Source organism: Lissotriton helveticus, chromosome 6 (genome assembly GCF_964261635.1).
Source record: "Lissotriton helveticus chromosome 6, aLisHel1.1, whole genome shotgun sequence".
In the NCBI taxonomy this organism is placed as follows: Eukaryota; Metazoa; Chordata; class Amphibia; order Caudata; family Salamandridae; genus Lissotriton; species Lissotriton helveticus.
In genome coordinates this window covers 1806465643-1806489013 of record NC_136067.1, presented here as the reverse complement: position 1 = coordinate 1806489013, position 23371 = coordinate 1806465643, and the positions used below count along the sequence as shown (strand labels likewise).

General features: G+C 43.9%; 1 protein-coding gene across 5 annotated transcripts in view; it reads left to right on the top strand.

Moving 5' to 3' along the window:
• The window catches only part of MTA3 (metastasis associated 1 family member 3), a 771323-nt gene that overhangs the window by 141978 nt on the left and 605974 nt on the right, over positions 1–23371 (top strand). For all 5 annotated transcript variants that reach the window (XM_078649696.1, XM_078649694.1, XM_078649692.1 and 2 more), the window contains exons 3-4: positions 454–547; positions 22438–22564. In XM_078649696.1, the coding sequence (XP_078505822.1) occupies positions 454–547; positions 22438–22564 (221 nt within the window). The remainder of the gene's footprint in view (positions 1–453; positions 548–22437; positions 22565–23371) is intronic.

Sequence of the window (23371 nt, the reverse complement as noted above, 5' to 3'; positions counted from 1 at the left end):
TAATCTGTGTTTAGTGATCACAAAACACATTCCTCGAACATACTATCCCGGAGGCTTGTAGTGGCTGCAATGCCTGTAGCCAGCACAGTGCCCACCTGCCATTTTCTTTTAAGGTTCGACTGCCCTGTTTTTGCTGGAAATATGTGTTAGACTTTGGATCTTCCTTATTAAGTGCTGTTGTTTTCTCGTGGTGAAGAATATGCTTTACTGAACAAATGTTACGTTGCTAATCAGATTTGAAATTGGAAACGTGTTAGAAAAAGCTATAGGAAAAGTAGTTAAAAAAAAAATCAGATGCACCTATAAGTGTTGTAATTTTGACAGTAGGTTTATCTAGCTTCTCTGAAATCTCATGGTTTTGAATTCAGACTTTGATTAATATTTTGATGTATAATATCGAGTTGCCAAAGTGAATGCTGCTGTTCTGACGTTTGACTTTTATTCATTTCCTAGACTGCTAACGGCAACGTGGAAGCAAAAGTTGTGTGTTACTACAGAAGACGGGATATTTCCAACACGCTTATTATGTTGGCTGACAAACATGCTAGTAAGTTTGGTTCTCTCTCAAACTGTTTATTATGAGGTGTAGATGTGTACTGTTTTCTACTCTACTTTTGGTCTGAGGTTTATAAGATATCCCGAATTTGCTCAGCATTTGTCATTTGTTCACCCCCTCACCATTTTCCCCCCTCCTACTCCTACAGAAGGAAAACAAATGTACAAAAGTAAACTAGCTAAATATCATACCCTCTGTAATAAGGCACGAGCCGACCATGTGTGCACCTCCATCTCGGAGGCTCTTAACTGCTCCAAAACAATGGTGAAAGAACTTGCGGGATCTAAAACATTAGCCATACCACCGGACCTACACAAAAAGTGGACAAAATCTACCAAGGAATTGCAGTAGCACAGAGTAGCTGCCCTCTGTTGGTAACTTCCTTATTGCCCCATCTACTCACAACTACATTAGCAATTCTAATTTACATGCACCCCAGAACCCCAGAAGTACATTGAATAGTTGGCCCAGGCTAAATACCACGACTTTAAACAAACTACTTAATACTATTAAGTCTGGATCTCCAAACGACCCCTTACCCTGCCCCATACTCAAAAAGCTTTGCCCTTGGTCACTGCACCTCTTTACGGATCTCCTTAACACCTCCTTACAGGAAGATACTGTACCAGCTGACTGGAAACATGCAATGATCCATCCCCTGCTCAGGGGAGCAGCAACTGACCCTAATCAACCTTCCAATTTTAGGCCCATCTTTCTGATATCTGTATTTTCCAAGAATCTGGAAAAACTTGTACATCAAACTCTCACTGAATTTGTTACGGCCCATGACTTTCTACCCCCATTTCAATCCTGTTTTAGAGTTGGAATCTCAACAGAAACCACTCTATTAGGAGTCACAGAAAATATTTGCTGCCAGCTAGATAAAGGAGAGACTGTGGCCCTTATACTCCTGGACTTAAGTGCCGCATTTCATACGGTATCACGCACAGTATTAATTAACACACTTCGTCTATTAGGTATTCGCGATTCGGTACTTAACTGGCTCATCTCCTTTCTGACGGATCGTACTTTTCAAGTTTTTTCTCAATCCGCCTGCTCGGACACACATGTCTTCAAACATGGTGTTCCTGTATATGAGCCCTTTCGCCAAGGTGGTGGAGGATTCAGGCCTATTGATGTATTCATATGCCGACGACTCCCAGTTGATCTTTTCTCTCTCCTCTGAGATCGCTGAAACATCCTCCTCACTCAAAATAGGTCTCACTAAAATAGCAGGATGGATGCAGGATAATTTCCTCAAATTAAATGGGGAAAAAAACCGAAGTTATTCTTCTCGGCAAAAATAAAAACCTGTGGGGCCCCCATCATTGGCCTCAGGAAATGGGCACGCTTCCCGTCCCAGTCCCACAGGCGCGTAATCTAGGCATCATCATTGATGACTCCCTCAATATGCACCAGCAAGTTGTAAAAACTTCGGCCACATGATTTGCCATTTTAAAATGGCTAAAGAAGATCTGCTGGATGCTGCCTGAGTCCACTCAGAAAACTGTAGTCAATGCCTTGATTACTTCCAGGGTTGACTATGGTAATGTGCTCTATTTGGGCTCATAAAACAACTATCCGCAGATTGCAGGTCATCCAGAATTCAGCAGCTCGACTGCTATGTAAAATTCCTAGAACCACTCCCACTACCCGGTACCTTCGTGACCTTCACTGGCTTAAGGTCGAAAATCGAATTAAATTTAAAACACTCTGTCTTATGCACAAAAACAATACTGGCACGGCCCCAAAATATCTCCACTCACTTGTTCATCCATATTGTCCATCCCGCACTCTTCGTTCTTCCACATTAAAAAAGTTTGCCATCCCCAAATTCAAGCTCTCGCGTATGGGCGGCAAATCTTTTTCCTAACTAGGGCCTTTGCTATGGAATTCCCTGCCTTTCCCGGTTCGCAACGAGATAAATCACATGAATTTCAGTAAAGCTTTAAAAACCTGGTTATTTAACATCTAGACACTCCCCCTGACCTTAGACTTACGTTAATATCTTCACAAAATTTGCGCCGGGAAACCCTTTGTGGGTAGCTGTTGCGCGCTAGAAATGCAAAAACTAAACTAATGTGAGGATGTGGTTTGTTCTCCTACCCCAGTTTTCTCGTTATATTTATGATCCTACGGTTTCATATAGGTAGGTTTTATCTGCCGCACATAAAAATGTGCCATGACTAGTCGTGTAGTGTAGTTCCTATATTCCCAATAGTTTCTGCGCATTGGAATAACATTAACGATAGTTTAGACGTAGGACTGAGGTCGACTAGGTCTCTATTGAATATGTTAGACTTAATTATGAATGCCAGCTAGCTCAGTGGTCACTAGAAACTTTCTCGAGTAAACAGGAAGGAGTTAACTTTCCTGAATAGAAAAGAAGGGATTAGCTTCTGACAACCACATTAACATGACAAACTTTGCTCCCTCCAGAATAAGGGGTATATCTCCAGAGACGTGTGAAAACAATAGACAGCTATTTCACTCAGTCAATCGTGCATGCTTAGTTTCACCAGAGTGCAGTGAAATAGAGAGACGGGTGTTTTCAATCAATCAAACCTGTGAGCGTCTCAAGGCGCTGGGGGGGGGGGGGGGGGGTGCAGGTGCTCCTATTGCTCGAATAGCCAGGTCTTGAGTTGCTTCCTGAAGGAGAGATGGTCCTGGGTCAGACGTAGGTGGGTGGGGAGGGAGTTCCACATCTTGGCAGCCAGGTAGGAGAAGGATCTTCCTCCGGTTGTGGTTCTGTGGATCCGTAGGGCGAGGCTGGCGGAGCGGAGCGGAGCTGGCGGGTAGGTGTGTAGAACTTGAGGCAGTTGTTGAGGTATTCGGGGCCCATGTCGTGGAGAGCTTTGTGTGCGTGGGTAAGGAGCCTGAATGTGATCCTCTTGTTTACGGGGAGCCAGTGCAGGTCTCTCAGGTGGGAGGAGATGTGGCTGTGTCGGGGCATGTCCAGGATGCGTTCTGTATGTGCTGAAGTCTGTTTTGTAGTTTGACCTTGGTTCGAACGTAGAGGGCGTCCCGTAGTCCAGTCGGCTGGTAACCAGGGCCTGGGTGACAGCCTTCCTGGTTCTGGTGGGGATCCAGTGGAAGATCTTACAGAGCATTCGAAGGGCGTTGAAGCAGGAAGAAGTAACGGCGTTGACTTGCTTGGTCATCGTGAGGAAGGAGTCAAGGATGACTCCCAGGTTACGTGCGTGGTCTGTGGGCTTGGGGGTGGTGCCCAGAGCCGGGGGTCACCAGGAGTCGTCCCAGGCGGAGGGGGATGGTCCGAGGATGAGGACCTCCATCTTCTCTGAGTTCAGTTTCAGACGGCTGAGCTTCATCCATTCCGCGACGTCCTTCATTCCTTCCTGGAGGCTTGCTTTGGCGGTGGCGGGGTCGTTGGTGAGGGAGAGGATCAGCTGGGTGTCGTCTGCGTAGGAGATGATGTTGAGGCCGTGTTTGCATGCGATGGCCGCGAAGGGGCTCATGTAGATATTGAAGCGGGTAGGGCTGAGCGAGGAGCCTTGGGGTACGCCGCAGATGATCTTGGTGGCCGCGGCGCGGAAGGGCGGGAGACGGACTCTTTGAGTTCTGTCAGAGAGGAAGGAGGTGATCCAGTCCTGGGCCTTTTCTTGGATCCCGGCGTGGTGGAGACGGGTCGTTAGGGTGCGGTGGCAGACTGTATCGAATGCGGCCGATAGGTCGAGGAGGATGACGGCGGCAGTTTCCCCGATGTCATCGATTGCTGCGATGAGGGCGGTTTCGGTGCTGTGGTTCGCTCGGAAACCGGACTGCGACGAGTCGAGGGAGCCGTTCGTTTCGAGGAAAGTGGTCAGCTGTATGTTGACGGTCTTCTCGATGACTTTTGCGGGGAAGGGGAGGAGCGAGATGGGGTGGAAGTTCTTGAGGTCCGTGGGATCAGCGGTGGGTTTCTTCTGGAGGGCGCTGATCTCTGTGTGTTTCCAGCTCTCTGGAAAGGTGGCGGACGCGAAGGAGTTGTTAATGATGTTCCGGAGATGGGGTGCGATGATGGAGTCGGCCTTGTTGAAGATGTGGTGTGGGCAGGGGTCGGCTGGGGAGCCGGAGTGGATGGTGTTCATCACGTGGGTGGTGTCTTCGGTGTTGACGGGGGTCCAGACGCGGAGAATGGTAGAAGGGAGCGTTGGTTGGGTGGTTGGGTGCGTGGTCTGGGCGCCGAAGCTGTCGTGTATATCGGCGATCTTGCGGTGGAAGAACGTGGCGAGTGAGTCGCAGAGGTCTTGCGATGGCGTGATGTTGTTGCTGGCGCTGGGGTTGTAGAGCTCTTTGACTATGCTGAAGAGTTCCTTGCTGTTGTGGGTGCTGTTGTTGTCCAGTCGTTCTCTGAATGATGTTCTTTTGGTGGTGCGGATCAGCTGGTGATGTTTGCGGGTGGCGTTCTTGAGGGCTGTCCTGTTTCCTGTCCACTGTTCGTGGCGCCAGGCTTTCTCGAGGGCGCGGCGGGCTTTCTTTGAGTCTTTGATGTCGTCGGTGAACCATGAGGCTTTCTTGCTGCCGGGATTGCTTGGCGGGGTCTTCAGTGGTGCAAGGGCATTGGCGCAGTCGGTGATCCACTGTGTGAGGTTGCGGGCTGCGTCGTTGGTGTCCGTGGTGTAGGTAGGAGGGTTTTGGCTCAGGGACGTGGTGATCTGGTCGGTGGTGATCTTGCTCCAGCGTCTTCAGGGAACCTGTTTCGGGTGGTGGTGAGTCCTGGTTTTACTGAAGTTGAAGTGAACGCAGCTGTGATCGGTCCAGTGAAGTCCGGTGGAGTAGCTGAAGGAGATGTGGTTGCTGGAGGAGAAGACTGGGTCAAGCGTGTGGACGGCATAGTGGGTGGGGGTGTTCACCAGTTGCTTGAGTCCGAGGTTGGCTAGGTTGTCCAGCAGGGTGGTGGTGGTGTTGTTGTCATTGTTGTTTTCCAGGTGGAAGTACAGGTCCCCTAGGAGGATGTAGTCCGCGAGGGCGTGTTGGCTGATGAAGTCTGCGATGGCTTCGCTGAATTGGGTGCGTGGTCCAGGTGGTCTGTAGATGAGAGTCCCTCTGAGGGTGGTCTTGGGGTCGGTGTGTATCTGGAATGAAGGTGTTCGGCGGCGGTGAGGGCGTCGTCAGAGTTGGTCGTGATGCGGATGGTGTTCCTGTAGACGATGGCGATGCCTCCTCCGGTTTGGTTGTTGCGGTCCCTCCGGGTGATCTTGTAGCCGTCCGGGATGGCTATGGCGATGTCGGGGGCTGAGGAGGCGTTCATCCAGGTTTCCGTGAAGAAGGAGACATCCGGCGATGTTGTGTCGATGAGGTCCGAAAGTTCGACGGCGTGTTTGTGGACGGAACGGGTGTTAAGCAGGATGCACTTGAGGTGGTTGTTGTTGGCGCTTGGTCTGGCGGGTGCGGTGCAGGTCCGGAGGCAAGTGAATTTGCAGGCTTGGCAGGTGAAGGGTCCGTGGGAGTGTTTCGGGGTGGCACGGTAGGCAGGTGATCGGCCGGTGTTGAGTGCGTGGAGGGCGACGTCGTCTTATCTGAAGTGGGTCGCCTGGCTACGTCGGGGGCCAGGGGTTCTGGTGCTGGGCGTGGTCCAGGCGCAGACGGGCTTTCCTTAGGGGCGCCTTCGGCACGCCAGCGACGCGACCGCTGCGCGCCCGCTTCGCGGCCTCCATATGAGGGGCGGAGGGAGGAGCAGCTGGGAGGTGGGAGCGGGGTGGGCAATGGGAGAGAAGGGGGGCGGGGCCGCTGGGGGTCAGCGGCGGGAGGGAAAGAAAACGGCGGGAAAAAGACGGCGGGAGAAGCGGCGAGGGTCACGGAGGGAGGGGGAATGACAAGAAGGGGCGCAAGAAGGGTGAGAGCACAGGGGTGCAGCAAGAAGGGACAGCAAAAGTCAAGTAGGCAAGCAGCAGGCAGTCAAGGAGGCAGAGCGGCAAGCGGCAAAACGGAGGAGACAGGCAACACTGCACGAGCCAGGAGGCAGGCGGCAGAAAGGGTCACACAGGGGGCTGCGTGGCCGTAGGGGGGAGCGACCTGCCTGATGACAGGGTCAGAGGTCGCTATTTATTGAGCAGTCCTCTTTCTCGTGCAAGAGAAGTGAATTGCCACAATTGCAATACTTGTCATAAAGTAAAGTGCGTACGGTAAAAGGAGTATTATGAAATAATAATGTAAAAGCATTTATATGGTTTCTGAGCCATATGATACTTAAAACGGATAAAATACATACAATGATAAAAGTTGACTAAACGTGCTCAACTGGTGTTTCTAAAATACGCCTACCCCGGTGTACCTGACCTAAGCCTAATACGTGGGAAGGAGTAGTAAGTTAAGATAGTTTTGCCAAGAATCTGAATCAAGAATTCTCTGAGGATCTAATCCTAGCTTGCCTAATCTCCACAACGGCCCCACCAATTCCGGGGATGCCTGGCTCCACCTTGGGGACTCCCAGCAAGGGACCATCCCACAGGGAAAGCCAGGATGGGTTCCCCAGAGTTATACAGCGCCGGGACACCCCGTTGCTGGGGCAGCTGTGCGCTTTACAAGTATACTACATTTACATTTACATTTAATCAGCTCCGTACCTTGGTTATAGAATGAAGGAGGACTTGCATCTCGTTCTCAGGACTCGGTCTCCCTGAAACCCGCAAGGGTGACTGGAAACACTGGAGCTGGATTTCTCGGCAGGAGAAAAGACAGCATCTCTCTCAGTGCGTCAAATGGGAGGGTCGGCTTCCTTCAGCACTCATCAGCTGGGCGTCGGGCAAGTAGATAGCCGCTCTGCTCCAATCCACCGTGTGTTTGCTTAAGGCAAATGCTGGTATATTTATACCTGAAAGGTGCCGAGTTTGACGTAAGGTTGGACATAAGGCGTCACTAAGAACTGACACAATTGCCCAATTAAAACTTTGCTTTTCAAACAGAACCTCTCAGGAAACTATTACTTAAAGGTGAATCATTTGAATGGTGAATTGCACTGTTTAGCAGTGGTAAAGTGCTTGTGCTCTCTCGTCCAAACATGGTGAAATTGGTTTACACCCAATTGGCACCTTAATTTATTTGTAAGTCCCCAATAAAGTGGTACTACAGGTACCCAGGGCCTGTAAATAAATGCTTCTAGTTGGCCTGCATCATTGATTGCACTGCCCACTTAAGTAGCCCTTCAAAACATGTCCCAGGCCTGCCATTGCAGCCTGTGTGTGCAGTTTAATCCGCATTTTCAGCCTGGTTAAATAACACTTTTACCAGGCCTAACCCTTCCTTTTTAGGTAGAGCCTAGAGCAGCAAGCATGCACTGCTCTGCTAGGCATGATGTACCTGGTATGTGTGTTGGAAGAAACTACCCCTCTTTTCTATTGAATTATGTTGGAGCACTTATTAAATGCCTGCTTTTGTTTGATGGATAGAACAGGGTAAAGGAGTCATGCCTTTTGGCATTTTGAACCCTCCCAGGCGACTGCCCCTGTTACTGTGGCATTATTCTATCAGCATGGCTACACATGTTTTGGCTATATTGATATTAGGGTAGCCTTCACTTTCACTTCTGTCGCTGCCTGTTTGTTTGTGGCTCCCCCCTCCCTACTCACACTTGGAGCCCTCCCCCCACCCTCCAAGCGCACACACACAGCTGCAGATTTCTCATGGCAGAGAGGCCTCCCACTGCAAATCTCCACCCCCCTCAGCATGCCCCTACTGCTTTAATTTAATGCAGTCCGCTCCCCTACTTTTTAATTTTAGAAATGTGTCCCAGGAAGGCAGAAAAAGCCAAGTCCTAGAGATAAGGGTTGGCCGTTCAGGGTCGGGCGGGGAGGGCAGATAAGGAAAAGGACTGTCTTTCCCTTCTTGCCCAGATAAGACCAGGATAGTCAGTGTTCACTTCTCCTGCTCTGCCGCTGCCCCTGTCTCTCGTTCTTTCTCTTAGCCCGTCTCTTTCTGTCTCTGTCTCGCTCCTCCTCACTTGCTGAAAACCATGACTTTAGGAAACCGATCTTACCCTCACTTCCTCTCCGTTCCTTTATTTACTCCCCTGAAAAATAGGATAAAATGGTAATAGCAACTTTTTATTGCTTTGTTAGAGTAATTTCTCAGGATGGCTTATTACCATTAGAAGTCTATGATAATTGTTTGTGAGTAGTAGTTATTAGTATTCTTCTTCATTTGTGTTAGCAGTTATACATAGGTAGTTGTTTGTTTGTTAGGTAATAGTGCATAAATGAAGGGGATGTTGCTTTTGTGGTACTGTCCATGGATTGTGTATATTTGGTAAATTGGTTTGGGACATATTTTTAAATGTAAAATCCATCATTTAAGGTTTTTGTAGGTTGTGTGGAGTTGCAAATTTTAGAATTATTTTCTCATTTGATTTGTTATCATAAAGAAGGAACTGTTCTTCGTTATGAGTTACAGTAAGTTCAGGTGGTATTTGAACTTCACTGAATGTTTTGGGGGCAGGTGGGGTGTATGTAGTAGATTTTTTAGTGCTAGAAATTAATCTTTATAAAGTTGGGTTGGAGGGTAACTGTCCAGTTACATGTTCAGGAACTCTGGGTAGGATGTCCTTTAGTATTTTTTTGTGGGTTTCTGAGAGCTAGTGCTAGTTTCTTTAGGAGTTTCTAAAGGTGAGAGCAGGGAGAAGATGGCGGCCGGCTAAAGAGGCCGGTCGCGAGCTCGTGGCCTTAGGGGAAAAAAACAGGAAAATGCATAGATAAGTAAAAATGGAGGATTACAAGTGTCAAACTGTATGGATCACTTTGGCAAAGGAGATGCTGAGGTAGAACATGGATGGGGGAAAAAAGTAAGACCCTATCTCTTTGCCGAGCGTAAAGATGTGGAATCCCGTTGCGAAGCACATTTGCGTCCGTGAACGGAGGCTTGGGGGCAAAGGCCGCAGCAATGCGGGAGACGCGAAAGGGTGAAAGTGGTGCCTGAGGAGGTGACTCGCTGCAGCGTGATCTCGTCTTTTGGAGTTTGGGGGGAAGCAGTCATGGCATGTCACAACAACAGGAGGGCCGCCGCGACGGTGCCGTACAGGGGGAAAACAATGGTCTTGCCAGGAGGAAGAAAGGATCCCTGTTGCCATCCCGACATCGAAGAAGGTGTGCCTGTGGTGGGTGCGGCTGAAGCAAGCGGAAGAAAACGAGAGCCCCGAAATCCGCACGATCGGGTAAGTGAGAGGGATAGAGGGGTCCTGTAATACGGTGAGGTGAGGCCGGGGTGTTAAAGACGGTAAGGATTGTGAGAGTCCAAAACTCCCAGTACATGCTAGAGTACTGACTGAGGCAACAAGTGTTGTAGAGGGCGGGAGCCCTAAAACCACAGCTGGTCACCTCCTCTCCATACCACCAACAACATTAGGTGTAGGCCAGATAAGTTAGGGGGAAGGAGGCTATTGTCTAAGGAGTAAACATCTGCTGGTCAAGGAGGCACAAGCTCCTCCTAAGGAGAGACCAAGCATAAACTCTAAAAGTACAAGGAAAAAGAAGCCTACTGCAGCAGGGAAATTACAACCCCCACTGTCCGGAGCAAGTCAAGCCAAATTAAAAACACCTGGCTTCAGCAACAAACAAAAGATAACACCTTCACTTAGGTCCTTTTTTAAAGTTCAAGAAAAACAAAAGATTGACCGCGCAGATCAGAGAAATGGCCAGGCAGAGAATATTGGAGAAGAGGAAGCTAATATAATGACAATGGAAGGCAGCAGGTATAGGTGACTAATGATGATGGTGGACCATCTAGAACCAGCCACGGAATTGGCCAACGAAAAGCTGGTAGATACTGAGGCCAGAGCGCAGCCCCAAGATCAATCCGATAATAAGCAGTCATGTACACCCAACCAGTACGGAGCTAAAGATGGAAACAAGGGAAACAACCTTTACAACGCAACTTTTACAACGCAACATCCATTACATCAATGCCATTACAACGCAACCATTACAACGCATGACACTACAACGCATACCACTACAACGCATACCACTACAACGCATGTCATTACAACGCATACCATTACAACGCATAACATTACAAGGCAAGGTACCCTTACACTATCCAACACTTACCCTACTGTTGAACCTCCTGGAGTTAGCATAGTAATTTTTACCCCTACACTATCCAACACTTACCCTACTGTTGCACCCCCCTGGAGTTAGAATAGTAATTTTCACCCCTACACTATCCAATACTTACCATACATGAAATGTAATGTTATGCGTTTTAATGGTGTGCGTTGTAAAGGTAGTATGCGTTGTAATGGAATGCGTTGTAAAGGTAGTTTTTAAAAATGTGTTGTAATAGCATGAGTTGTAATGGAATGCGTTGTAATGGATGTTGCGTTGTAAAAAATGCGTTGTAAAGGTATGCATTGTAAAAGGTATGCGTTGTAACGTCATACATCCTGGAAACAATGATGGAGATGAGGTCGAACTTCGCAATCTCTTAGAAAAAACAGGCAAAAATACAGGAAGCATGTGAGGCACTGGATCAAAAGATAAACATGCTCATAGACCGAGTTGCATCGGTAGAAATGAAAGTACTTTTTTATCTGATTTGGAGGCTCTAAGCTTACGGTTATGCAATCCGGGCCCTACTCATAAGGCAGGACACCTTCTGGATCCAATTTTGTCCAATCTTTGCTATGACTGTAGTACTCCTGCGCTTCAGTTAGACTGGTCCGACCATTTTATAATTCCATTCAACCTGCAGCCTTCCACATCTAGGGTAGTGGCCCCTCCTACTAGCTCAGGTAGTCTCAGATCTTGGGGCAAGTTGAATATGGAGTCTTTTAATACTATTCTGTCTACTAGCATACCTGATGTCACTTTACCTTTGCTTTCATTAAATACTGCTGTCTCGGACTGGCTAACTAATGCCATTGACATCTGTCTGCCCCCTGTACCCAAACGCAGCTTTACTCATCACCCCCCTGCCCCATGGTTTACAAACAATCTTAAAGTTATTAAGTCTAAATGTAAATCACTAGAAAGAAGATGGAGGAGATCGTACTCTTTAACTTGTAAAGATGCTTACAAAGCTGCTCTTAAAAGTTATCATTCAGCGTGTAAAGAGGCACGCATTTTTTAGGTTGCTAACACAATAACTAAGGCATCTAATCGTCCTCAGGCTCTATTTTCGGTAGTGAAGAAGTTAGCTGGCTCTGATACCATCCCTCCTCCTCCTGTCCTTGATGAAAATCAATGTAAAACATTGCTGACTTCTTTATTCAGAAGGTTGAACTTATTTACAAGTCACTCTCTGCTCTTTCCCCTTCCTTGTGTAGTATGGCTTCTGCAATTGACCATACATATCACAGTAATTGTGACCAGATAGCCAAGATTTCTTTTTGGCACCCATTTGAAGAGGCGTCTACCAAAATTGTTTAAACAGTATTCAATCTGGGTCTCCTCTTAATCCTTTGCCAATTAACATCCTTTGTCAGCTCTCTGCCACATCTAAAGGCGTCCTTATCGATCTTTTTAACGCCTCTGTGGGAGGCCTTGGTACCCCCCGAGTGGAAGCGAGCCATGGTCATCCCTTTGTTAAAAAAGGCCGGAGCCGATCCTTCTGTACTATCTAACTTTAGACCCATATCTCTGCTTCCGGCTTTCTCCAAAATTTTGGAGAAACATCAATACTCAACTGACAAAACACATAGACAAAGTTGGCTTTCTTCATTATCCGCAATCCGGGTTCAGAGCCAACTTCTCAACTGAAACCGCTCTGCTTGGGGTTACTGAGAAACTGCGCCAGCATTTAGATCAAGCGGAAACTGCGGCACTCATTCTATTAGATTTGAGTGCCGCATTTGACACTGTTTCGCATAACATCTTGCTTAACGCCCTTAGGTCTCCTGGGCTGGACGGCACTGCCCTATCCTGGTTTGCTTCATTCCTTGCTGGTCGCACGTTTCAAGTCTTTTCTGCTAAGGCATCATCCAAGATCTGCGTATCAGCATACGGAGTCCCACAGGGATCCATTTTAAGCCCCCTGCTTTCAACATCTATGTCAGACCTCTGGCAGAGATTGTGGAAGAGGCGGGTCTTTCCCTATATTCGTATGCGGATGATACGCAGATTGTCTTTTCGCTTTCCACCACTAAAGACTCTACAGCATCTGCCCTTCAGTGCGGCCTACGGCAAGTGACAGAGTGGATGCGCCTTAACTTTTTGAAGTTAAATGGGGATAAGACTGAGGTCCTTATCCTGGGCAAGCACAAGGACCTATGGGGCTCTCACCATTGGCCTCAGGAAATGGCTTCCTTTCCCCTACCTGTCACCCACGTCCGTAATCTGGGCATCATTATTGATGATAGTCTCTCTGAGACAACAGGTGACGAGTGTTGCTGCCATCTGTTTCACGATCTTGAGGTGGCTTCTAAGATTATTTGGATGCTTCCTGCCTCAACTCAACGCACGGTAGTCCAGGCACTCCTCACGTCTCGCCTCGATTACGGCAATGTTCTCTATCTCGGTAGCTGCCAAACGGTACTGAGAAAGCTACAGGTAGTTCAGAACTCTGCAGTACGCCTTCTTTGTCAAGTTCCTAGACAGGCTTCCATCTCGCCGTATTTACGTGACCTTCACTGGCTTCGAATTGAACAAAGAATTAAATCTAAAACCCTGTGTTACATCTTTAAAATCAAACAAGGTGTGTCACCAGCATACCTGCAAGAGCTCATCCATCCTTGCATTCCTTCTCGTCCCCTGCGCTCTACAGCCCACGGAGACTTCGTGAATCCCAGATTTAAACTTGCAAGAATGGGAGGCCGCTCCTTTTCTTGTCTTGGCCCCAAAATCTGGAATTCTCTTCCGGTGTCCTTGAAGAATGACCTGTCCTATTTCAGCTTTCAAGGAAATCTTAAAACTTGGCTTTTTTAGTAGCAAATGGTTCTTGACTGCTCCTTTTCTAGCAATTTGTGTGCTAGGCGCCGGGAAACCCTTTTTGGGTAGCTGCGCGCGTTACAAAACTAATTTAATAACAATAATAATAATAGAGATAAACAAAAAAGAGATTCATTTACTGAAGACTAAAGAGAACGAGATCAGAGACAAAATGGAATCTTTGAAAAATCAAGCCAGGAGGAATAACCTCGGAATTCTTAAAGTACCATAAGGCCTTGAAGGGAAGGATATTAAACATTTCATGATCAAATTACTTGAAGAGATAATCCCCTGGACAAAGACAGTAGATATCTCAGATGACTTCCAAGGAGTTCATCGAGACCCATTTGGGAAAGAGAGAACAAGGAAAAACCCAAGGAAAATCCTCATGACCTTTAAAACGTACACGCTCAAAGAGAGCATTCTAAGTGAGGGTCTCAAAGCAGGATTATTCTCCAAAAATGGCTGGTCTTGCAGATTTAGATCCGACATTTCCAGAACAACGCAAGATAGGCAATGGGAACTGGGCCAGTTCATGCTACAACTAAATTCGCTAGGGGCAACAGTACAGATGCGTTTTCCTGCCCCATTAATAATAATGTGGGAGAATAGGATGCATAATATAAGGGATCCCAAGGAGGTTTAGTGCTTCATAGAAGTTATCAAAGCACAACAAAAGGAACACTCTTAAATTAAATTAATTGCAAGATTATAGAACATCAAGAGGGTAAGGAGCTAAAAAAGGGCAGAGAAATGCCCAAAAGAAGTAAAGAGGAGGCTTCTCAAGGGAGAGAGGGGAAGGAAAGAAGTTCACTTAGAAAAAGTTCAAAAGACAAAAAAATTGCACTAGGTGGGGAGCATAAGGGGGGGGGAAGAAAAAGTCCAGAACAAGTAATATAAGGGAGGAAGGGGCCCAGGGAAGTCCTGTAAGAGACATAAAGGATACACTAAACTCCAACCAAAGGATTCAAAGAAAACAACTGAATGGCAGTTAACATCCTGTCATGGAAGTGAATGGCCTCAGGATAAGAAAACGAAGGGCAAAAATCCTGGAATATCTGAATACAGTAGACTGCGAAATAATGATACTACAAGAGACTCATCTATTGAAAAAAGAATGGGCGAGAATCCTCAAAAATCAGAAATGGGTGGAAGCATATGTCTGCACAAACCAGGATGGCTGTATAAAAGGTGTGGCAATTCTGTTTAAAAAAAACACTGAAAGCAAGGATTGAATCTGCAGATGTAGACAGGAAAGGAAGATGGGCAATAGTGAAAGTTAAGAAATACAACAATTCCTACACAATAGTGGGGTACTATGGCCCCAGTATGGATGACCCAGAGCCTTTTCAAAAAGTATACGCCCAACTCCTGTCTTCACAATCACCTATAATAATGGGGGGCAACTTAAAAAAAATAATAGACCCTAAAGAGGATAGATTGCCGGCTAAAAACGGCCCCAATTTACCAAAAATGAGGGAGTGGGTGGGTCTGTGCCTCACAGACCAAGGGATAATGGAAATATGGAGAGAAAAAGGGGACAAGACCCATACAATTATGCTACAAAACAAGACTGCTCACTCCCTTGCTCACTTTGCCACTGGATTCAAGCAAGCCTGTCTGAAGACGGCTGTAATGCCAGAAACCGGTCCTAGGAAGCTTGATTCCGGTCCAGGGAAAGCATGGCTTGGCAGTTCGGGCTGGACTGTTCCCATGAGGCACAGGGTCAGACTGATTTGCATATGGCCATGTCTGAACTGGGGTGGCAGAGTGGGCTAAAGAACGGTGATGGATTAAACCCAGATCTGTTGACTGGGTGTGAGTGTTTGATTGGTTCAGATTCTCCGTCCATCACCACCCCCTTTTGTACCACAAAACTAGACTGGGGCACTCGTCCAGGTTTGATTATTTTCTTATAGACAGAAGCCTATTAATTGCACTCAAAGGGTAGAGCATATACAGGCTCATCTATCGGAATATTCAGCAGTTTTTTATACCTCACTCTAAAAACCAGCTCGCCCAGCCCAAGATGGACAGTAGACAGAGTTATCTTTCTAGATACAACTCATATAGGATCACTAACAAAAGACACAGAGGAGTTTTTCCAGTTAAACAAAGAGGGGACCACAAAGCAAATTGCTTGGGCAACATACAAGGCCTTAAACAGGGGGAAGAATAATCAGTCTAGCGGCGCATAAGAACAAAAGTAAAAGGAATTGTATCAGGGAGCTGGAAAAAGAAATAGCCACTCTGGAAGAGGAGCTAGGTAAAAATATAACCGCACAGGAGATATCCAATATTGAAGGGAGGAGAAAATTGAAAAAGGAGGACTTGGCAGATATTCTCAAAACGATTTTCAGGGAAAGATGGGAGGCTAGTAAGCTCGCATCATGAATATGGTGAAGGATGCAGTAAATTATAAGCATGGAAGTTAAAAACGGACTTAACACGATAAGGGTTGTTAAAATACAAAAAGAATATCAACAATATAGCACAGAAGACATAGAGATTAGAAAAGAGTTTGAAAAATTCTTTGACAACCTCTATACCGAAGGAACTGCAGCTACTACAGAGCAGATAAACTCAGTAGTGAATGAGATGACAATACCCTCTGCATCCCAAGAACAAAGAATAGAGCTCAACCAAGAAATCACTAGGGTGGAAGTTTTGGAAGCCTTGAAAAGACTAAAAAAAGGTAGGGCGGCTGGCCCTGATGCACTCCCAAACGAAGCTGTACATAATTCTATGGAAAGTACTGACTACTCCCCTGACAGTACTCCTGAATGAGGTTTATATAATGAAAGGAGATCTCCCACCGTCCTGGAACAATGCAGTTAATACCGTCTTACTAAAACCAGGGAAGGAGCCTGCTAAATGCGAGTCATATAGACCGATCTCACTTTTAAAGGCGGACTACAAGCTCTATACACAAATATTAGCAAAAAGACTAGCAAAAGTAGCATGTTCTGTAGTACACCCAAACCAAAAGGTTTTATAAAAGGAAGGCAAATACAAAAACTTATAAGCGCAATAGATGTAGCAACTCCCCATTATGTCCCCCTACCAATCACAACCCTCGACGCAGCAAAAGCATTCAACGGGGTTAGCTGGCCTTTTTTAAATGCAACCCTTGCCAAATTCAATCTTGGGGATACTTTTCAGAGTGCCATAAATCAGATCTACAAAGTGCCCTCAGTTAAGATTCTAGCGAATGACAGTCTAACGGAAAAGATAACGATAAGGAGGGGCAAAAGACAGGAACGCCCTTTATCCCTGCTTCTTTTTAATTTTTATATCAAGCCCTTAGCATGCCTGCTACGGAAGGAGAAGGATATAATACCATTTAATTACCAGGGCTGGGAAAAGAAGGTAGCACTATTTGCAGATGACCTGATGGCGTTCACCAGTAACCTAACAGTCTCACTCCCCAAAATCGAAGAGGTCTTTGAACAATATGGAAATGTCTCTGGGTATTCAGTAAATCAATCAAAGTCCGAAAGCTTGGAATGGAACAACAATTCTCAGAACCTAGTAGTGAATGGAAAAATAAAGTACTTCTGGTTAGATCTCACAACAGATATAGAGGAAATAGTGAGTTTGAATTTCGATAGGATACATATAGAAGTGAGGAAGTTACTAAAAGTATGGGGAGGTCTACCTCTGTCCTTTATGGCGAGCTCAAACATAATCAAAATGGTGATACTCCCAAAATTCACACACTTGTTCAGCACCATTCCGCTAGAGTTCAAAATAGATCAGATAAAAAAACTGCAGGAAAAGTAGTTTCATCTGGGCTGCTAAATGGGGTAAGAATTGCCTGGAAGAAGATAAGAAGGAATAAGGGGCAAGGAGATATTGCAAGCCCGGATATCTTGAAATACTCTAGGGCTTTCCCGTTTACAAACAACAGGAAACTGTTGGATAGCTTCGACTCATACCCCGTTCACTTGCAGGCGTTCGTCAATAAAGAAGGAAGCCACTACCTCTACAAATTTGGTCACCCCAAGTATTTTAAGAAGATAAAACTGAAGACCCTTAGGTCGGCTTCAAAACTCTTGTACCAAATGAGAAGATCTCTAAAAATCCTGTATTACAGCAGGTTTGCACCAATCTGGGATTCCCCCCTGGGTCCCCAGAATGTCTTAAAGATAAGCTAGCAAGTTCCCTGAGGGAAAATAAAATCACAAAATGGGGGCAGCTAATTGAACAAAACTTTATTGTAGAATGGGAAGTCCTAAATGAATTGACTAAGGGCACACTTTCAAGGTTTAAGTATTACAAACTTACCAGCTAAGTTAAAAGTCAGAAAGACAGTCAAGCTGGAATTAGGAATGCAGAGAAAATGATACAGTGAAAAAAGACTATCAAGAAAAATATGTCTTACTGGTATTGGGCCCTTATCCAAGAAGGGGAAAAAGACTACAACATTTCAAGTGAGATCTGGGGGAGAGAAATGCCAGAGCTGGATATCCATCATGAATGGCAAGTATCAATGGCTACTTGTTGGAGAATTGTGAAATCTGCTCCTCTGAGAAAAAATAATGTATTCACTACTCACAGAGCGTATTGGACGCCAAAGAGGATATCTGAGATCAGCAGCCAAAAGGGAAGAAGCTGCCCTAAGTGCGGAGAAGCTGGTGCAGATGACCTCCACATGTTTCACCAGTGCCCCCAACTTGAGGAATTTTGGAGAGAGACGGGTAAGACCTTATCCAAGCTGGTGGGACAACAGGTGGAGGGGAGTATTTACCTTGTTATTTTTGTAATAAGTCAACAAAAGCCAAATATTCCCATATAGAGTAAAGATCAAGAGAATATTATTTTCATATTGATACTGCTAGCATGAAGGAAATATGCATTAAATGGGTGAAAAATATACTTCCCACACAGAGAATGGCTGTCCTCCATACAAAGAATAAACAAACTGGCTAGAAATGGGAACACGGGTAAAAGAGACACATTTTGGAACATTTGGGAAAAATATAATCAGATAAGCTAAGGAGAGGGGCATATGTTGTGTTGTCCAATGATTAGGCAATGCAATAAAGCTTTCAAGTGGGAACTTGAAGGACTAGTCGGAGTGTCTAGCTGCACCCAGATCCGATTTGCGCTGGAAGCAGAGAAAAAGGGGCCTGAAGAAAAAGGGGACAGGGAAATTCTGCACGCATATGATGCGTTTACCCAGGAGAAATCCCTAAAGTCGTAACGGAATGGACACTTCCAACTCCACAATATTGCTAAATGAGAACAAAAAAAAGTTTCTAAAACATCCCTTACTTCTAGCTCAGCTATGTTACGGCAGTGATTATGTTCTTTGACATCTATTATGGTAGATTCTTTTGTTTTTGCCCTCCCATAACATGCATTTGAGTAGTACTTAGTGCATTTCTAATTAATATGTCAGCTGTTTGTTTCTCTTGGGTGCAGACCGTATCCCATATAGCATAGTAAATATTTTCTCTTTTGCGATGTTATGAATTTTGCCCCTTCGGTCATTTTTTATTTGAACTGTTATGAGAGATTTATTTAGAAAATGTTAAATATATGATACATGTTTTATTTGTATTAAAAATAATAAAAGTTTAAAATATACTTACCTGTATTGTTTTGTAGAAATTGTGGGTTTTTGTAATATCTTCTGTTAGTCTTTGGGTGCAGTGCTTGCTTTTTGTCTGTTGAATACAAATATTATTTCAATGTATTTGTTTAACGCCTTCGGTGCTCATGACGGCTCTACGCTGTCATAAGTCACGGTAGGCGTGTGCTCATGACGGCGTGGAGCCGTCATGCAGCTGCCACTTCTCCCAGGCGGCACTAATTCCCAGCCTGTGCGGGAGAATTAATGAGTGGGCGCGGTTGTGACGGCACCGCGATGTCATGAGCACACGCCGCTCGTGAGGCATGACGGCGTGGAGCCGTCATGAGTGCCGAAGCGCCACGCCCACCCCCTAGTCCCCCTGCGCCACCTTGGAATTTGCGGTGCAGGGAAGGGGTTAACAGTATTGTTTGTATTTTGGGGAGGGGTTAGTGGGGATTGTGAGTTTGGAATTTTAGTTCTTGTATTAGTATGTTTTTAATTTATACTTTGTTTGGATGACTTTCTTGTATGTTTGCTGTTAATTTGGTATAGTTTGTGTATTCTGTAGAGGAGAAATAATTCATGATAAAATTAGGTTATTTGTTTAGTTTGTTTTGGTTTGATTTAGTTTTCTTTTGTTTAATTATTAAATAATTTTTACTTTGTAAAGTTGAATTAGAAGCCTTGGACGTGGCAGTGTGATGACGTACAAGAAATTCGGCAGAGATTTTGCTTTTCCTGGTATTTTGCTACTGTAATACAGATTTATGTTGATTTTCCATTGGTTTATATAGGGTTTACTTAATTGTCCTTTCATTTTTATTAGTTTATTTGTTTTGTAGTTGTTTTTGATTGAATTTTGAAGGATGGGTTTAAATAGTTTTGGCAGTTGTTTCCTTTTTTGGTAAACACTAATTATTTGATATATTTTTTTATTGTTATGTGTATAATTAGTTACATGTTAGTATTTCTTTTTCTGTTAATTTATAATGTAGTGAATGTATACAATATTGTTTTTTAGTAGATTTGTTTGTAAAAATTATTCATTTAATGTCAGTTTTGTAGTGCTTTTTTATTTAATTTTTATATTTTAGTTGCTTATATCGGGTGGCGTACGTTTGTTTATATTATGTTTTGTGTTCATTTTATCATTTTTGAGGTGTTGATATTTGTGTGTTTACGATAATGTGGTCTATTTTTGGTTTTGATATTTTTGTTTTGAATGTTGGTTTAATGGTTACAATATTTTTTACGATATTTCTGTTTTCGAAATTAGATTTATTGGCGTTTTTATTGTCAATATTTTTATTTAGATATTGTGTATTTTTTATTAAATATAGGATGTCAATATTTTTGTGGTCGATATTAGTGTCACAAATGTTGTTAGTCGATATTAGTAGTGTTGATTTTATGTCAGTGATCCTTATGGATTAATTTAGTTTCAATTACAATTTACCCTTGCCTTACACTCTACAACTAATGCTATCTAACAAAATGTTATTCTTGTTTGTCTGCGAGTTTTTCTTTAGAACTCCTTCATATTTAGACTTAGATAGCAACTTGTGTATGTAGTTGAGACATCTCTCTTGATCAAGGCATTATCTGCTCACTATTATTACATTTTATAAATGCACTTTTAAAGGTTATGGGATAACATCCAGCATGTTAGGTCAATTTCGCAGTTGATAGTGCAGTTTTGTGAACCATTGAGGAACAAGATATGGTCAATATCGTAGAGTATCCAGTTTGGCAAAAGTTCATATTTTCAGCGCTTTTAAACTGTAATTACATCTCAGATTAAGTGTAGCTTCAGAACAAGAGTGTAATTCACAGTGATTTCTTGCCGATACTTGTCTGCTACATTGCAGCTTGGAGTACTGATTCTGGTGCCGCATTAAGGGTCTGATTTATACCCCCTTGTTTATTATATTTGGAATTGTCTGTATTCTGTCATTGGCTGATATACGAGTACTATAAACTATATACGCTGTATTTCCTGTGAGCAAATTGTCAATAAGACGTATTTGGAGTGAAGCTTGAGATCCGCAATCTATTGTGAACTGTGGACTGATACATAGACCGATAGCACTAGCTGTGACATTGCTTACGTCACACTTTGCCTTGAAGAAGTCCAGTCTTGGATGATACGTGTTGGCTGTTTGAATGTCGTATATATCTGAACTTTTTGAAACCATGTTCAAAATAAAATTTGGTACACAAATCTGAAACCTGTTTCTTCTGGACTTTTGATTTTTTTTTCACAGTTGCTATTTGGCTCACTATACTGTGTGTTTATGCAAGAGTATTATTACTTACTATAGCTCTCAGATATTTCCAAAGACATTCCTTACGGACCTCTATCATCTTATAGCAATTTTGGTCTGTAGTGCTGGATATCAAAACCTATTCCATATGATACTTTGAGCACATTAAGCACCAAGCTGGTTCTTACCTGAATCCATCTTCAAACTGCAACCTTTTTTGAATTACTGTTTCTGGGTGCTAAAGTTGACAATTATCCTTGACGTGATCCAGTTCTGCCGAGCTAAATCCTTCAGAACAAAAAACGAATGGCCTTCTTTTATCACATATCCTTTCAATCCCTCAGTCTCACCCTCCAATCAGTGATACATTTTAAAAATGTATATACTTATACATACAAACAGACATTGACGTAAGTATGCATTTGTGGCTAAATACATTTTGTAGGTCTTGCTTTAGAGACGGCATTAGTTATCTTGGCAGCCTAGTATTTTTCAAGAACGTTCATAATGTACATACAGAGTTCATGCATAATATGCAAACAGAGTGTTTTGGGAATACACGTTCACATTTTGTTTCCGCCCACCACAGTTTGCAGTTTAGTAACTCACAGTTTTGAGTGCTTGGGCAGATGGTGATCTATTCTTCTTAATTAAACTAATAATAATAATGTTAATTTCTAAAAAAGAATGACACAACAAAAACGTGTCATTAAAAAAATATCATTAGTACAATGGCCCCATCAGTGTGTGTGTTTTTTTTTTTTTTTTTTGCCAGCATATGGCATGTCTACTTTTTCAATTTATCTTCCTGACGTATACTTGCAATAAAAAATAAATACTGTTGCCAAAGCCCTCCAAGACCAACATATTGGTTTTGCCAGTGCAGGTTTTAAAATAGCTCAAGTTTACTGCTTTTTATCACATTTGGTTTATAACACAAATGCTATTATGCCTATATGTACAATGTCAACATAAACTGATTAGAGGTCGATTTTGTCATTTAACTCACTGCACATCATTCTTACATTTATATGCAACACAAAGATTGATTGTATTTATTGTGACACTATGTATTGGAAAACAAAATGAAACAAGAATGCAAAATTTACGATTGATAAATATTTCATATTTCCGTACCGTACTGAGATAGTTCAATTATGTCTTCTCTTCCCACAATCACAGAGGAAGTTGAAGAAGAATGCGAAAATCCAATAGAAGAAGATTTAACAGAAAAACAGAAGCATCAGTTAAAACACAGAGAACTGTTTCTCTCTCGACAATATGAATCACTCCCTGCCACCCACATAAGGTAAGGATCTTAAAGATATCAAGTGATGGTGCAAGTTTAAGCATGGCCTTTGAACATTTGGCATTTACCATATTTTTTTCTAAGAAGTTGATAAAACTGTAGTCCCACTTATTTTTCAAGCAGTAATGTATATGTTTTCAAGGACTTATGAGAATATCTGAGGCAGTCTTCCGGGCTGACAGTTACAGAAGAAAAGCGCCTCCTTGAAGTATTGTACTGCTCATGGTTCCAATCACAACTAGCAGGCATAGGCCTCCTTAATATTGGTTGCTGTTAAGGGGCATATGTGGCCCTTGCCACTGTAACCCTGGATTTATGGGCATTTAAGTGTTGGCTGTATAATCGCTTTCCAACCTTGTTGTGATTTCTTTAGTATGCTCCTGGACCTATTGTTGCTTTTGCACACTTTTGATGCTTAAAGTAGTTGTGATCCCAATTGTCTCCTTTTTACAAGTGGACTGCATAGAGGAGTAGATGTACTCGTACGCAGTGATGAATTTTAGAAATCTGCATAGTACTGAGAGACCCAGAAGTCACATCTTGCCTTTTGTCTAGATTTCTGATTTATTGTTGCAGGATTTCAAACTGATCTGAGGGTGCCCCACCTTTTTAAGGCTAGTACTGTGACGTTCCAGCTGTAAATCGAGAAGTTGTAGACGTAAAAAGGGCCCAGACCGAGTATGGCTCACTGTATGGGGAGACACAGTAGATTTGGCGGTATAGTGAGCAAAGGTGTACTAATCTCTTCCTAGATTACCTGAAAGACTGCACTCACTATTTGGTATTAATGTTCTTCTAAGTAACTCC